This window comes from Petromyzon marinus, chromosome 28 (genome assembly GCF_048934315.1).
Source record: "Petromyzon marinus isolate PM22_M1 ecotype Great Lakes invasive population chromosome 28, UKy_Petmar_22M1.pri1.0, whole genome shotgun sequence".
NCBI lineage: Eukaryota > Metazoa > Chordata > Hyperoartia > Petromyzontiformes > Petromyzontidae > Petromyzon > Petromyzon marinus.
In genome coordinates, this window is record NC_133694.1 from 2,432,551 (window position 1) to 2,446,360 (window position 13,810).

Here is a 13,810-nt window from a genome sequence, read left to right on the forward strand (position 1 = left end):
CTGTTAGCGATGAGGTCAGCACGACGCCTGCCCTTGCCGCATTCGTAAAATAACGAACGTCGCTTTGTCACTTTATTTGGATAAATTCCATCTCTGATAATTACATCACTTTGACTGCAATCGTACGGTGAACATTTCCCTTCACAGCAGGGTGTGTGGGGAAGTGCAGCGCCCCCCCCCAAGCGAGTAAATGAAACGAGGATCTCGACAGTAGTTCTGCGACATCTCCTTCTTCTGCACGTATCGCCGTGGCTCTCTATGTTAACCCTACGTGTAGCTGCAATGTCCTGCGACTGACGCCTCTGGGGACAGCCTTCCCGTGACCCCCGCCTCTGGCTTTGACCACCACAGGCCGAGACCAAAGTGGGAGTCCCGAGTCTGATTGATGACAATTTAACGATGGTGCACCATCAACCGCCGCACATCAATAGGCAGATGCGCACATCACCTCGATAACCGGAACATTAACCCTTTCCCGTTCCAAGACGTCTGAAAGTTGCAGGGCGTGGGGGCATCCCGTTCACCGCTCAATCTCGGAACGCTCAAGCGGCTCAGCATTCATTTTATTTAAAGAGGCGTTAGTAGCGCCGTTGTTTTTAAAGACATTGTTACTCGCTACAGAGAACCGTAGCGACACGACCGCCGCACTCTACGATAGCTGCCACGCCCTCTCGCATGGCCTTGTGGGAGCCTCGGTACTGATTAAGTTACTTTATATTCTTGGTTCTTTCGGTAAAGTCACGTAGAAGGGAAACAATAAAATAATAAAAATATAAAACAATACAATTCTCACGACGTTTCGACTGAAACACAAGCAATCATCATCAGGTGTGCAAACCACGTTTAAAAAAACGCCACTTTTTCAAAATTTTCTTGCTGTGGTATTCACACCTGATGATGATTGCTTGTGTTGCAGTCGAAACGTCGTGAGAATTGTATTGTTTTATATTTTTATTATTTCATTGTTTCCCTTCTACGTGACTATAACGAAAGAACCAAGAATATGAATCCCTGCAGTCACGAAAGCTTTAAATCAAAATACTTTACTTTAGTTTTTCTTTCGGTTCCGTACACGTACGTCATCGGAACGGGAAAAGGTTATAGACACAAGCTGCAGTAGTGCGGACCGTGTCAATGCAACCCAAACTATGTACGTACATTGAACTTAATTCCCACCGTACGTAGCCAACCGTGTTAAACGGACCATGTAGGAAACCTCTGCTTCTTCAATGGAGGAGGAGCAGCAAAACCCTACGAACTCTCTCTCTTGAAGCCCTCTCGTCGTGGGGAAGTGGTGGAGGGCGCTGTAAGAGTCGACCTTGTCACCTTGAGACGTGCGAATTAGTGAACAGTGGGCCGCGAGCCTGATTGAATTGAGTAAAATGAAAGCCTATGAATCAGAGGGGTAATGGGATTGGCTAGAGGTGAAGTGTGAAAATTTCTGTTGGTAATGAGACGGGGGAGAGGGAGAGTGGAGGCAGGGGTTTATATCGCGTGCGTGTGTGCGTGTGTGCATGTGTGCATGTGTGTGCGTGTGTGCATGTGTGTGCGCGCGTGTGCGTATGTGTGCGTGCTTGCGTGTGTGCGTGTGTGCGTGTGCGTGCATTTGCGTGTGTGTGTGCGTGTGTGTGTGTGCGTGCATTTGCGTGTGTGTATGTGTGCATGTGCGTGTGTGTGCGTGTGCTTGTGTGTGCATGTGTGCGTGCATGTGTGTGCGTGCATGTGTGTGAGTGCATGCGCGTGCGTGCGTGTGTGTGCGTGTGTATGCGTGCATGTGTGTGCTGTACAGCTGGTACAGCGACCGGTCATTTCAGTCAGCTAACCCATGGCACCTGGGTCTGTCCCGTGATTTCCTGTCAGCGGGTGTTCAACACTTCACGTGGCCTTAAAGTGTACTTAGCCTGGCACGAGCACTGTGGTGACATCGCCACTTAGTGGTGAATGGCGGTTGTCGTTTCTTTTTGTGTGTCTGCGGTTAGCGCGCTGCGCTACGAACCCAGCACCCCGAGTTCGATTCCAGCTCACGGCTAACACCAGTGACAATTATCTGACCTGGTTCTGGGCCTCCCCTACGTCGACTCAGACTCAAATTAGAACCCCACATTAATCTTTTTACTTTTAAACTTTAAATGATTTTTTTTTGTTCTTCTGGTGAATATCAATAAAATGTCAATGCTTGGGTTCCCACGGGCCAATCGCCCAGCTTCTGAATCAACCAGTGCCACGACAACTCCTCACCAACATTATCATTTACTCTCGTCACGGTGGGCAGCACGGCAACCGTCACCGCGAGCGTGCACAGCCCCAACGCGTTGCGGGGACCGCAGCATCCGTGCAGCAGCAGCAGCAGCGGCAGCAGCGGTGCAGCAGCAGCACTACAGCATCGCAGCAGCAACGGGGCTGCAGCAGAGCAGCGAGGCAAGGCTGCTGCATGGCAGCAGCACAGCAGTGCCACAGCACGGAAGCACAGTGCAGCAGTAAGAGAGTAATACTCGCCCTTCCTCTATCCCAAAACCCATCATGTTTTTTCAGGTTTGTTGAATTCTCGTCTCTCATCTTTTTGTTGTATTTACCTCCGTGATTTGTTCTTGACACCTGATGTAGATCGCTTGCGTTGTGATAGAAACGTCGTGATTGTTTTTTTGTTTTAATATAATTTCATTGTATTTCTACATACGTGACTTTACCGAAAAAACCAATGAGCAACCCGAATAATACTCTGTCCCTGACTGTAATTCTCTTCCTAATCCCATTCTTAACCCTATTCCGAACCCTATTCCTAATTCTGACCCTCACACCCCACCCACAGCCATAACCCGCACCTCCGATTAGCACGGTTGGCTCTTGAGTATTGAGTGTATCATCATTATCAGAGCACGTTTGTTTGCATGGTTTGCAACAGGAATGTGTGGTGAATGCAGACTTGATGCTTTGCAATACGTATCCACAGTATTGGTTGTTTGAACATCTTAACACCTCCTGTTTTATTGCCATGAACGGTTACGCCTTATATTTCTTTACGTATGGTGCGAAAGAAGTTCAACAGAGATAGATACCCTAATACCGAACCCTAACTTCTCATCCTGACCACACCCCAACCCTAACCCCAACCCTACCCATACCCTCACCCCGATCTCTTTCTCTGTCTCCAACCCTCCCCATTCCCCTTGCCGTCCACGCGGTCACGTGACACCCATTACCGCCCCCCCCCCCCCCTCTGAGCCCCCAAAACCAACTTCGATTGGCTGCAGCACAACCCCCCTTCATCCCCTCTCCCTGTCCCCTGCCCCCCCGCCCTACCCCCCCGCCCCCCACCCCCGGGGGGGCCACGCACTTGTTGGGGGAGACGACCTCGAAGCAGAATCGCCGCTCGATGTCCTCGTGCGGCTTCACGGAGCAGAGGCGCAGGTCCTCCACCACGACCGTGAGTCCGTCCTGCAGCGCCACAGCCCACACGAGGCACAGCAGCACCAGCGCCAGACACAGCAGTGACAGCAGCAGCAGCAGAAGCGTCAACAGTGACAGTGTCACCAGCAGCACCAGCGCCAGACACAGCAGTGACAGCAGCAGAAGCGTCAACAGTGACAGTGTCACGAGGAGCACCAGCACCAGACACAGCAGTGACAGCAGCAGCAGAAGCATCAACAGTGACAGTGTCACCAGCAGCACCAGCGCCAGACACAGCAGTGACAGCAGCAGCAGAAGCGTCAACAGTGACAGTGTCACCAGCAGCGCCAGACACAGCAGTGACAGCAGCAGCAGCAGCAGCAGAAGCGTCAACAGTGACAGTGTCACCAGCAGCACCAGCGCCAGACACAGCAGTGACAGCAGCAGCAGCAGCATCAACAGTGACAGTGTCACCAGCAGCACCAGATACAGCAGTGACAGCAGCAGCAGCAACAGAAGCGTCACCAGTGACAGTGTCACCAGCAGCACCAGCGCCAGACACAGCAGTGACAGTAGCAGCATCACGGGCAGCGCCAGCAGCGGCATCGTCGTCACTGGGGAGACAAAGACGGCCAGGCGTGGTGCTGGCCGCCCACCTCGTCATGTACTGCGCTGGCCTTCATAGGTGCTTGCTAACATTTCTTGCCCCAAAAGCCTGTAAAGGCTATAAGGGGGATCTGTGTCTTTGGGTGGGGGCAGAGGTCATGATGATGATGGTGGAAGTTGTGGTTTTGAAGCTGGAGGTGATGTTGGTGGAGGCGATGATGATGATGATGTTGACAGTGGGGGTGGTGATGGAGGCGGTGATAGTGGAGGCGATGTTGCTGGAGTTGGTGGTTGTGGCGCGGCATCGGTGGTGATGGAGATGGTCGTTGATCCACATGGCAGCTGTAATAGTGGCAGTGGTCATATGAAACAAGTTGTATGCACGTATGTTGAACTTCTTTCGCACCGTACGTAACCAACCGCGCTAATCAGAGGTGCGGGGGAAGGGCAAAAAGCCAAACAAAAAGCAGTTCTAAAGAAATTCGTTTTAAATCTAAGTTGATGTTTATGCACAGGCTCCAGAGTAGGTGTTGATGCGGTTGTTGTGGGTGTTGGGAGATGTTAAAAGGATAACGGTGGTGGTGGAGTTGTTAATGTTATTGGGGGTAGTGGTGGTGCTCTAGATGGCTGTGAGTGCTGGAGATGCTGATCGTGCAAACCTTCATCTTTTTCTGGTAGACCAGTTGATTGTTCTGAATAGAAAACCAGCGCCTGTGGGAAGACCAACATAATTATTTTCATCACCATCATCGTCATAGAAAGCTAGCAGCCATGATCAATCCACTGCTGGACAAAGACCTCCCTAAGCTGTCCGTCTTTCTTTCATCCCAAAAAAAATCTCAACACATCCCGATTCGATGACTCCACCTCTGTGACCTCTCCGTGAGCTGCTGAAAAGGGCCCATTGCACGATAGGTCGCTCATGACATCAATTATTTTATTTACGTATTACTATTGACCAACGCGTCGACTTCGTTTGTTGTTGTCCGTTCTTGTGCACCGATAGCAATGCGGCAGCAGCGGCGGCAGCTTCACCGGATCGTCCCACGATCCTGCGATGTAACCGGTCCACCCTGGTGCCCGCAACTCAAACACGACTTCACCGCTGCGGCGAGCCGGTGGCTTATGGGAATTTTTGTTGGGCGAGTCAAAAGTTTACGAGGGCACTCCCTGCCGCAAATCGCCGTATCGTTTGCGTACGCCATTTTCGTAAGCAGTCGACTCTCAAAGCGCGCGCGATTCGCGCATCAGCGAGCGTAAGGAACGCGTCGTCGCAGCAACGCGAGCGGCGGCCACCCTGGTTAATGCTGCGCACGGTCTTTACTCACCCTCAAAATACAACGCGCTTTACAGTGAACCCTAAAGATCGCGCGACGTCATTCGCAGGAACAAAGCCATTGCGTGCCGGTGACTCGACACCCCACCAGGCCTGCAACGCAACGCCACTCGTCTGCCAGTAGGGGGCGACGGTTGCCGCTGCGTGCTTGATGCTCAATCGAGTCATTTGTGGGTAAAGTTTTCAAATTTGACAGCGACGTTGGGACCACGTGACAGCGACGTCAGGGCCACGTGACAGCGACGCCAGGGCCATGTGACAGCGCCGGTGGGGCCACGTGACAACGAACCCTCTGAGTCCAACCCCCTCCTCACCTGTTCCAGGTCTTGAAGGCATTGCTGGCTCGCTTGTAAAGGTACCCCTCCATGACCACTCCCGTGGGCGAGTCCAGGCTCACGTCCATCCGGCCGTCGTCCGAGATCTCCTGCAAGGTCACGGCAGAGGGAACAGGGAGTGGAGGCATGAGTCGGAGGTACAGGTTGGGGGGTATTGGCACCTCTGTGTTCGGGTGGCAGGTGTTGATTTGTCACCAAGTTTTGGTACCGGTATCGCGTTGGAAAATGATTACAGCACAGGGTGCTCTGCACGGTTTTGATACCAGACCCAGGCTGACTGAGAAATAGGTCCCTGACTGTCACATCTGTGAAAAAAGAGCTTCATAGCTCATCGGCTTCCTCGAGTCTAAACAAACACTCCGATTCTGAAAGGGCAGCAACGTGACAGGGGCCGACGCGATGACAAATGGTACGCAGCGCAGAGGTGGCCAGGCGGCTCGTCCGAGTGCCGAGCTGGCACCGCTGAGAGCCTGGGTTCGAATCCACGCTTAGGGCCGCCTGCGCGAGAACCAGGGACCTTCTGGTGCATTGAGTTGATGGTGTCAGCTCCGGTCGACAACCAACGACCAACGATTTGAGAAACCTGCACCATTGTTTCATCTCTCGCACCGGCAGACGGAGTCGAACCGATGACCTCCGCAATTGCAAATCCGGCGCGATGACCGCTAACACCGCAGCAGGCGACAACCACGAATAAGTCCGTGTTCTTCTGTAGCGCGCGTTTTCATGACGCGGGTTGGATACATCGCCATCGGTTGGACGGAGCTACGTCGCACGAGTAGGAATAAGCGGTCGTACGGCTGCCTCGGCGTCGCGTCACACAGGGCGGGATTGCTGCTGGATGCCTCCAGATGCTACCCACGTGCCTCGGTCTTTGTTCAGCCTGCGCACGCATCTCGCGAGTTATCGCGGACGGTGCTTTACCCTATACTGTATGATATATAATTATTATGACGAGATTTTTCCTTAACGCGGTGTTCTTCAGGAACGTAACTACCACGTTATAGAACACGACTGCCCGCTTTCGCGGCCTTATTTGCGCGCGATTTTCACATTCCGGTTCAACAACGTCAGATTTGCAGCGCCACCGCCGCTGCCGCCGGCACCGCCGCACGGCGTCCGCTCGCTCTGGTGAAGAGCGGGGAATGGCTCGGAGTCGCGAGGAGGAGGAGGAACCACGGACGAGTGGGAGGGAAGGCAGCAGCAGCCACGCAGTGGTGAGCCGCCACCAAATTCCCCCCTCCCAAGCTCTGCAGTCCTCTACATAGCAAGGTGTTACCGGCCAATTGACGGGGGGGGAGAGGCCACATTCGCCACACCGCCTCCGCCTGGCAATGGCACGGTGCGGTGGGGCTCCTTCTCGGCGCCCCACCCACGGGGGGAAAGGAGTTCCACAGCAATGTGCGCCGTGACCCACCGACCCTCGCCGCTGCCACCGCAGTGCTGGACGTACGCACCGCGTGGATGTACGCTGCGCTCCTTTCGCGCCGCACGTGGCCAGCCGTGCTAATCGGAGGTGGACCACCGCAGCGCGGCCGCTAACCGCCCGTTATTTTGTTTAAATCGTGCCATCCCACGCGTCCTCCCCACACAGTCTCCCCCCTCTCCCCCCCCCCACCCCCAAATAACCCTGGACGATGGCGAGTTGAGCGTGCATCGTGAGCGCAAGCACGCCTGGTGAAAGCCGGCGAGCGCTCCCGGCGCATTAGCATACAGCTGGGCCCGAGCCCGCTTTGAGTTTTTGGTGTCGAGAAAGACGGCAGCCTTTAAAAGAAGCTTTAAGCCCAATGACAAATTTAACATGAGAAACGAATTGAATGGCGGTGGGGAGGGGGGGGGACTCGGAGAAGGAGCGGGGTAAGAGAACAAAAGTTTGAAAAAAGTAAAACAAACGGCACCGTCTGTGCTTCAGACGCAACAAAAGCGGCATCTGCCGCCACCAGCCTGCGGGCCGGACGGCGGCGGCCTTGTTAGCGAGCGCACGTTAACAAAAATTACCGCTCGCAGGGAAGAGCCAGCTGTGACCTGCCCCCAGCTGTGACCTTCCCCCAGCCGTGACCTCCCCCCAGCTGTAACTGCCTCCCACCCGTGACCTCCTCCCACCCGTGACCTCCCAGCCGTGACCTCTCCCCAGCCGTGACCTCCCCCCAGCCGTGACCTCCTCCCAGACATGACCTCCCAGCTGTGACCTCTCCCCAGCCGTGACCTCCCCCCAGCCGTGACCTCCTCCCAGACATGACCTCCCCCCATCTCAGGCGAGCACAGTGGATGTTGCTCGTCTCCGTCGGCAGATTCCCTGAGAGCCGGCGGTGGAAATTCCACATTCCCATGGTGGGGACCAGTTTTACATTTTCCAACCCAGCAACACAGAGCGTCGTGGTGGTCATGGGTCGAGTCACACACACCCACCCATCCCCATCCCTCACCAGGATTTCAACTCACAACTTTATGATTGAGTTAAAGGTGTATTATTAGTATTACTACGCTTTTTTACTTAGGAAAGCCTGACTCAGTCTCAATAATTTTTTTCAGGAGGGCCTTGCCAGATTTTAGCGGTCAGGGGACAATGTGTAATTGAGTAATTTGCACGTAATCTCTCAGCATTGGAATGTTTGGTCAATACCAGTTACATTGTGTGCGTGTGTGTGTTTATTAGGCATTGGAGGAACTCAGAGGAAACCGATGCAGAACAAGGAGAGAACATACAAACTCCACTCACTCTCATTCACGCTCACACACTCACCTACTCTCACTCACCATCACTCTCACACACCATCACTCTCATACACTTCCTCTGGTAGTTTGTCACTCACACACTCACTCTCACATCGTCACTCACTGCCACAAACACTTACCATATTTAAGGGTTATTATGTATTAATTATTTTATTGAAGCGGAGACTCGCAGACAGAGTGGGCGCTCTGCACGCCGCCACAGTGGTGAGGTGTTAACTACCTCGCCTGGTATACAGGAGTTCGCGGGTTCGATCCTGACCCCGATGCCTGTATATTTGGAGTTTGCGTGTCTCTTTCCCCTTGGCCGTGTGGATTTTTCCCCCGGGTCCTCTGGTTTTCCCCTCCACAACTAGAATCAACATCACGCTTTTAGAGTATTTGGCTGCAATAAATTTCCACGCGATAAGCCGCTTCCGTTGAGCTATCATCTGTGGCCAGGTCGCTTCTGAAAAAGAGCTACGTAGCTCAGTGGGGCCCTACCTCTTAAGTCTCAGGCTCGCACCCTCACTGACTTCCTCTCACACCGGCTCACTCCCACGCTCTGCAGAACCGGGGCAAGAAACAAACTTCGCACGGGGTGAGGCGTGCGAGTGTCACCGTTGCACCGCCCTGCGCCCACCCCCTCCCGAGTCCCGTGCTACGGATGGGACAGAGATATCGACTTCTTAGGTCTCTGAGCTGCAGCGTGTGGGTGGCGAGTTTGCGAGTCTGGCCTGCCGAGTGGGTGGTGGAGTAAACGTAAAAAAAACGAATTCGGTAAAAAAACCTGACGAGCCGTAGGGCTGGGTACCCGCTCCGTCTGCGAGTCCCCGCGCTGTATAATAATAATAAAATAAAAAAGCCCCCAACATCTGGTAACAATTACAAAAACTGACAATAATACACAAACTCAGTTCAGTAGACTTTGGAGTCCACGTCGCTAAGTCGACGCTAACGCTCCAGAAGACGCTTTAGCGTGTGCTCCCAGCGTCATCGGCGTCGTTTGCACCGCCGCCAAACGTGCGCCCGCGCGATGCGTCACTTTGTTTACTCATTTCCAGACATTGAAATTATAAATAATAATAATATATATAGAAAAAAGGTCAGGTGGTTGTCGATGCCGCCCCGCACCCCGCCGACGCTTCCTTCCTTCTGCCAGATCAAGCAGATTCGACGGATGCGAAGAAAGCGGGGGGGAGTTCATTTGAGCCGGGGTCTGCACATGTCTGGGTATGGCAAATATTTCACCCCCCCCCTGCACACCACATCCAGTATACCCACTCGCTGTGGCTGTGGCTACCACTCGTCAGATGGTCACGCACTCCGATCTAACCAGCAAACTCTGGAACATACACAGCGATGACAGTACACCTTCACCACGAGTTTCAAACAACACGTGGAAGCGTGTATGTGCGTACGTGTGTAGGTTGAACTTCTTCCGCACCGTACGTAGCCAACCGTGCTTATCGGAGGTGTACAAAGGCCTCGGCCTCTGCGTAACGATGCGAAAACCCATCGGCAGTTCCTGAAGGAGTGCGCTGTGCTCCTCTTGCCTGAGATAACCATCAAAACAACTTAAGCACACGTGACCAAATGCCCCGATGATTTCGCACTGGCTCAGGGTTTTTTTTCGCGGCCGTGCCGCCGCACGGCTCACCGTACGCGCCGCGCGGCATCATTCGGCGCGACGTCCGACGTTTCGCTCCGCGCGCCGGGAGAAGCGTCTTCGGAAACCAAATTCGGTGCCCGACCGCAACCCAAAAAAAAACACCGTTGTGACGACGACGACCGTGAGATAGGGGCGACTCTCTTGCAACTCTCTCGTCAAGAGAAAGGGCGACTCTCTCGTCAAGAGAAAGGGCGACTCTCTCGTCAAGAGAAAGGGCGACTCTCTCATCAAGAGAAAGGGCGACTCTCTTGCAACTCTCTCGTCAAGAGAAAGGGCAACTCTCTTGCAACAACTCTCTCGTCAAGAGAAAGGGCGACTCTCTCGTCAAGAGAAAGGGCGACACTCTTGCAACTCTCTCGTCAAGAGAAAGGGCGACTCTCTCGTCAAGAGAAAGGGCGACTCTCTCGTCAAGAGAAAGGGCGACTCTCTCGTCAAGAGAAAGGGCGACTCTCTCGTCAAGAGAAAGGGCGACACTCTTGCAACTCTCTCGTCAAGAGAAAGGGCGACTCTCTCGTCAAGAGAAAGGGCGACTCTCTCGTCAAGAGAAAGGGCGACTCTCTCATCAAGAGAAAGGGCGACTCTCTTGCGACTCATCACAACTCTCTGGTCGTGACGACGACAACGCCCGTGAGAAAGGGCGACTCTCTCCTGCGCTCTCGTATTCCGCTCACGCCTCCGCCGCGATGGCGGCGTCGATGCCCTCAGCCGCCCGCCGCTATTTTAACCCGGAGAAAAGGAGAGAGGCCCCAATGCAGCCTCGGTTTTTGTTTTGTTCCGTTTCCCCGATGCCATCTGGCACCGGAGTGAGTGCTCAGCTCAGCGAGCGGGGTGGGGTGGCCGTGGGGAGGAGGGAGGGAAGTGGGGGTGTTGGGAGAGCAAGGAGGGCAGTGCGGAGAAGCGAGGCACGGGGAGGTGGTGGGAGTGGAGATGGGGTGGTGGGGGTGAGGGGGGGTGAGGGCTTGCAGCTGCAGGCACAGAGGCTCAACAGCTTAGACGCCCTGCCAGGGGTCCTTGGCTGCACCCAGCTGCCCGCGGTAGTGCGAGAGCTGGACGCTGCTTCTCAGAGCCTCACAATGGCCACGCTTCATAATGGCCAATTCAGAGACAACCGCGCCAGGACAGCTGACAGCCTGGGTTCGAGCCCCGGGGTTGGGCGCCTCTCTTTCTCTGTCTCTCTCTCTCTCTCCCTCGAGGGTCTATAATGGCTGCGATAGAGACGCTGGGCTTGTGTATCCCTTCCTCTCGGTGGGTTCACAATGGCCATGTGAGCGCCACTGAAATCTGCGTTTGACCCGTGGGCTTTAAATCCAAGTGAATCCGGCACCGAGGGCTTACAATGATAAATATAGAGTGCCCTCGATACACGGGGCCTAGTTTAGGAGTTTATCCGACCGTTTCATTTAACAAATCCCCGTTATTTACACGAAGAACTGCAAACCGATTTACATCTTTGTAACGTCATTAAAGATTGCTTCTTACATCGTGAAAAAAACTCCAAATATCCAGCAGGCATCTGGGTCTGGATCGAACCCGCGACCTCCTGTATAGCAGGCGAGGTAGTTAACATCTCCTAGCCACCGTGGCGCACCTTACGTAAGTGACACTGCTGGTGGTTCAAGGGAAACCCCGGTGAATGCCACAGCTCCGTACATCAATGTCCAAATGAGAAGCCACTTTATTGCGCTATCATTTGTGGCCAGGTCGATTTTGAAAAATAAGTTCATACATTAGCGGGCTCTACCTGGTAGGATGGGGATTGTTTCTTGTACTTTGCACTGCTATCGTGTTTTTTGTTGTAACGTTCTGATCCCGTGTCCCTACCGGACATCCGTGAAAAAGAGCTTCATAGCTCATCGGATTCCTTCAGTACAGCATAAATAAATATTCTGCTATGTAGACCGCCTCCCTGATGATCCCCGCAGAAGCGATAACACATCTGAGCCGGGCTCTCGGCCGGTCAAACAGAGGGCGGAGGAGCCGACTCGCCTGTATTGTCGCCTGCAGAGCGGGCGAGGGTGGCGCAGCAGGCGGAAGGTGGAGCCCCGGTGGACGAGGGTGGCGGGGCAATTGGGAGGGAATTGGGGGGCAAGAGAGACGCACAGGAGCAGCATTAGCAGCGGCCAGGCCGCAACTCCACTCGTCCTCATGCAACCCCACACACCCCAGTGCGTACTCGAGCCTCTCTCCGCACTTCTCTTCATATGTGTCTCGCTGCCTGTCCCTGTGTCTCGCTGCCTGTCCCTGTGTCTCGCTGCTTGTCCCTGTGTCTCGCTAATTGTCCCTGTGTCTCGCTGCCTGTCCCTGTGTCTCGCTGCCTGTCCCTGTGTCTCGCTGCCTGTCCCTGTGTCTCGCTGCCTGTCCCTGTGTATCGCTGCCTGTCCCTGTGTCTCGCTAATTGTCCCTGTGTCTCGCTGCCTGTCCCTGTGCCTCGCTGCTTGCCCCTGTGTCTCGCTGCTTGTCCCTGTGTCTCGCTGCTTGCCCCTGTGTCTCGCTGCCTGTCCCTGTGCCTCGCTGCTTGCCCCTGTGCCTCGCTGCTTGCCCCTGTGCCTCGCTGCCTGTCCCTGTGTCTCGCTGCCTGTCCCTGTGTCTCGCCACGTGTCCCTGTGTCTCGCTGCCTGTCCCTGTGTCTCGCTGCTTGTCCCTGTGTCTCACTGCTTGCCCCTGTGTCTCGCTGCTTGTCCCTGTGTCTCACTGCTTGTTCCTGTGTCTCGCTGCCTGTCCCTGTGTCTCGCTGCCTGTCCCTGTGTCTCGCTGCCTGTCCCTGTGCCTCGCTGCCTGTCCCTGTGTCTCGCTGCCTGTCCCTGTGTCTCGCCACGTGTCCCTGTGTCTCGCTGCTTGTCCCTGTGTCTCACTGCTTGTTCCTGTGTCTCGCTGCCTGTCCCTGTGCCTCGCTGCCTGTCCCTGTGTCTCGCTGCCTGTCCCTGTGTCTCGCTGCCTGTCCCTGTGTCTCGCTGCTTGTCCCTGTGTCTCGCTGCTTGTCCCTGTGTCTCGCTGCTTGCCCCTGTGCCTCCGCACACGTCCCTGTGTGCCGCCGTGCGTCGCCGTGTCCCACTCGTGTCCCCCGCGTGTCCCCCACGTGTCCCACTCGTGTCCCCCGCGAGTCCCCAGCGTGTCCCCCACGTGTCCCCCACGTCTCCCACTCGTGTCCCCCACGTGTCCCCCGCGTGTCCCCCGCGTGTCCCCCACGTGTCCCCCACGTGGCCCACTCGTGTCTCCCGCATGTCCTCGCACCTTCTGCTGGATGAGCGCATGCTTGTGCTCCATCTCCCTCTTCTCCACGGCCGACTCCACCACCAGCTGGTCCAGCTGGGACACAGCGAGGAAGGGGGCACCATGGCCGCGCGCCGCTCAGCGGGGATAAATTCTTATGCCAGGCTCCAGATTTTCCCTCCTCACACGACGAGGAGTTGTTGGCACACGGACGCTAAATACACAAGCCTCACCGTTTGGAACTAATTTTACTGACCCCAGAGTGATGATGATGATGATTGATAGAGCGACGGATATTATCATGGTGGTGAGATAAAGGCACGTTTTGGCCTCTTTTCAGTGGCTGTTTCAACCATCAGGAGGGATGAACATCGTCCCAACATTGCATTTTTACTGGGTGACCTGCATCACAGGGCTTGCCAGGTGTTGGAGGCATGGGGGGCTGCAAGAGGTGTGGCCAGGAGGTGTGTGTGTATGTACGTTGGTCGTCGTATGAAACAAGTTGTACGTATGTACGTTGAACTTCTTTCGCACCGTACGTAGCCTAGCCGT

The 13,810-nt window shown here is 54.8% G+C and overlaps 1 protein-coding gene across 5 annotated transcripts in view; it reads right to left on the reverse strand.

Moving 5' to 3' along the window:
- The window catches only part of LOC116946886 (arf-GAP with coiled-coil, ANK repeat and PH domain-containing protein 3-like), an 85,356-nt gene that overhangs the window by 25,367 nt on the left and 46,179 nt on the right, over window positions 1–13,810 (reverse strand). For all 5 annotated transcript variants that reach the window (XM_032962129.2, XM_032962127.2, XM_032962131.2 and 2 more), the window contains 5 exons: window positions 13,280–13,354; window positions 12,035–12,046; window positions 5,644–5,753; window positions 4,653–4,704; window positions 3,335–3,435 (listed from right to left, as the gene is read on the reverse strand). In XM_032962129.2, coding sequence (XP_032818020.2) covers window positions 3,335–3,435; window positions 4,653–4,704; window positions 5,644–5,753; window positions 12,035–12,046; window positions 13,280–13,354 — 350 coding nt within the window. The remainder of the gene's footprint in view (window positions 1–3,334; window positions 3,436–4,652; window positions 4,705–5,643; window positions 5,754–12,034; window positions 12,047–13,279; window positions 13,355–13,810) is intronic.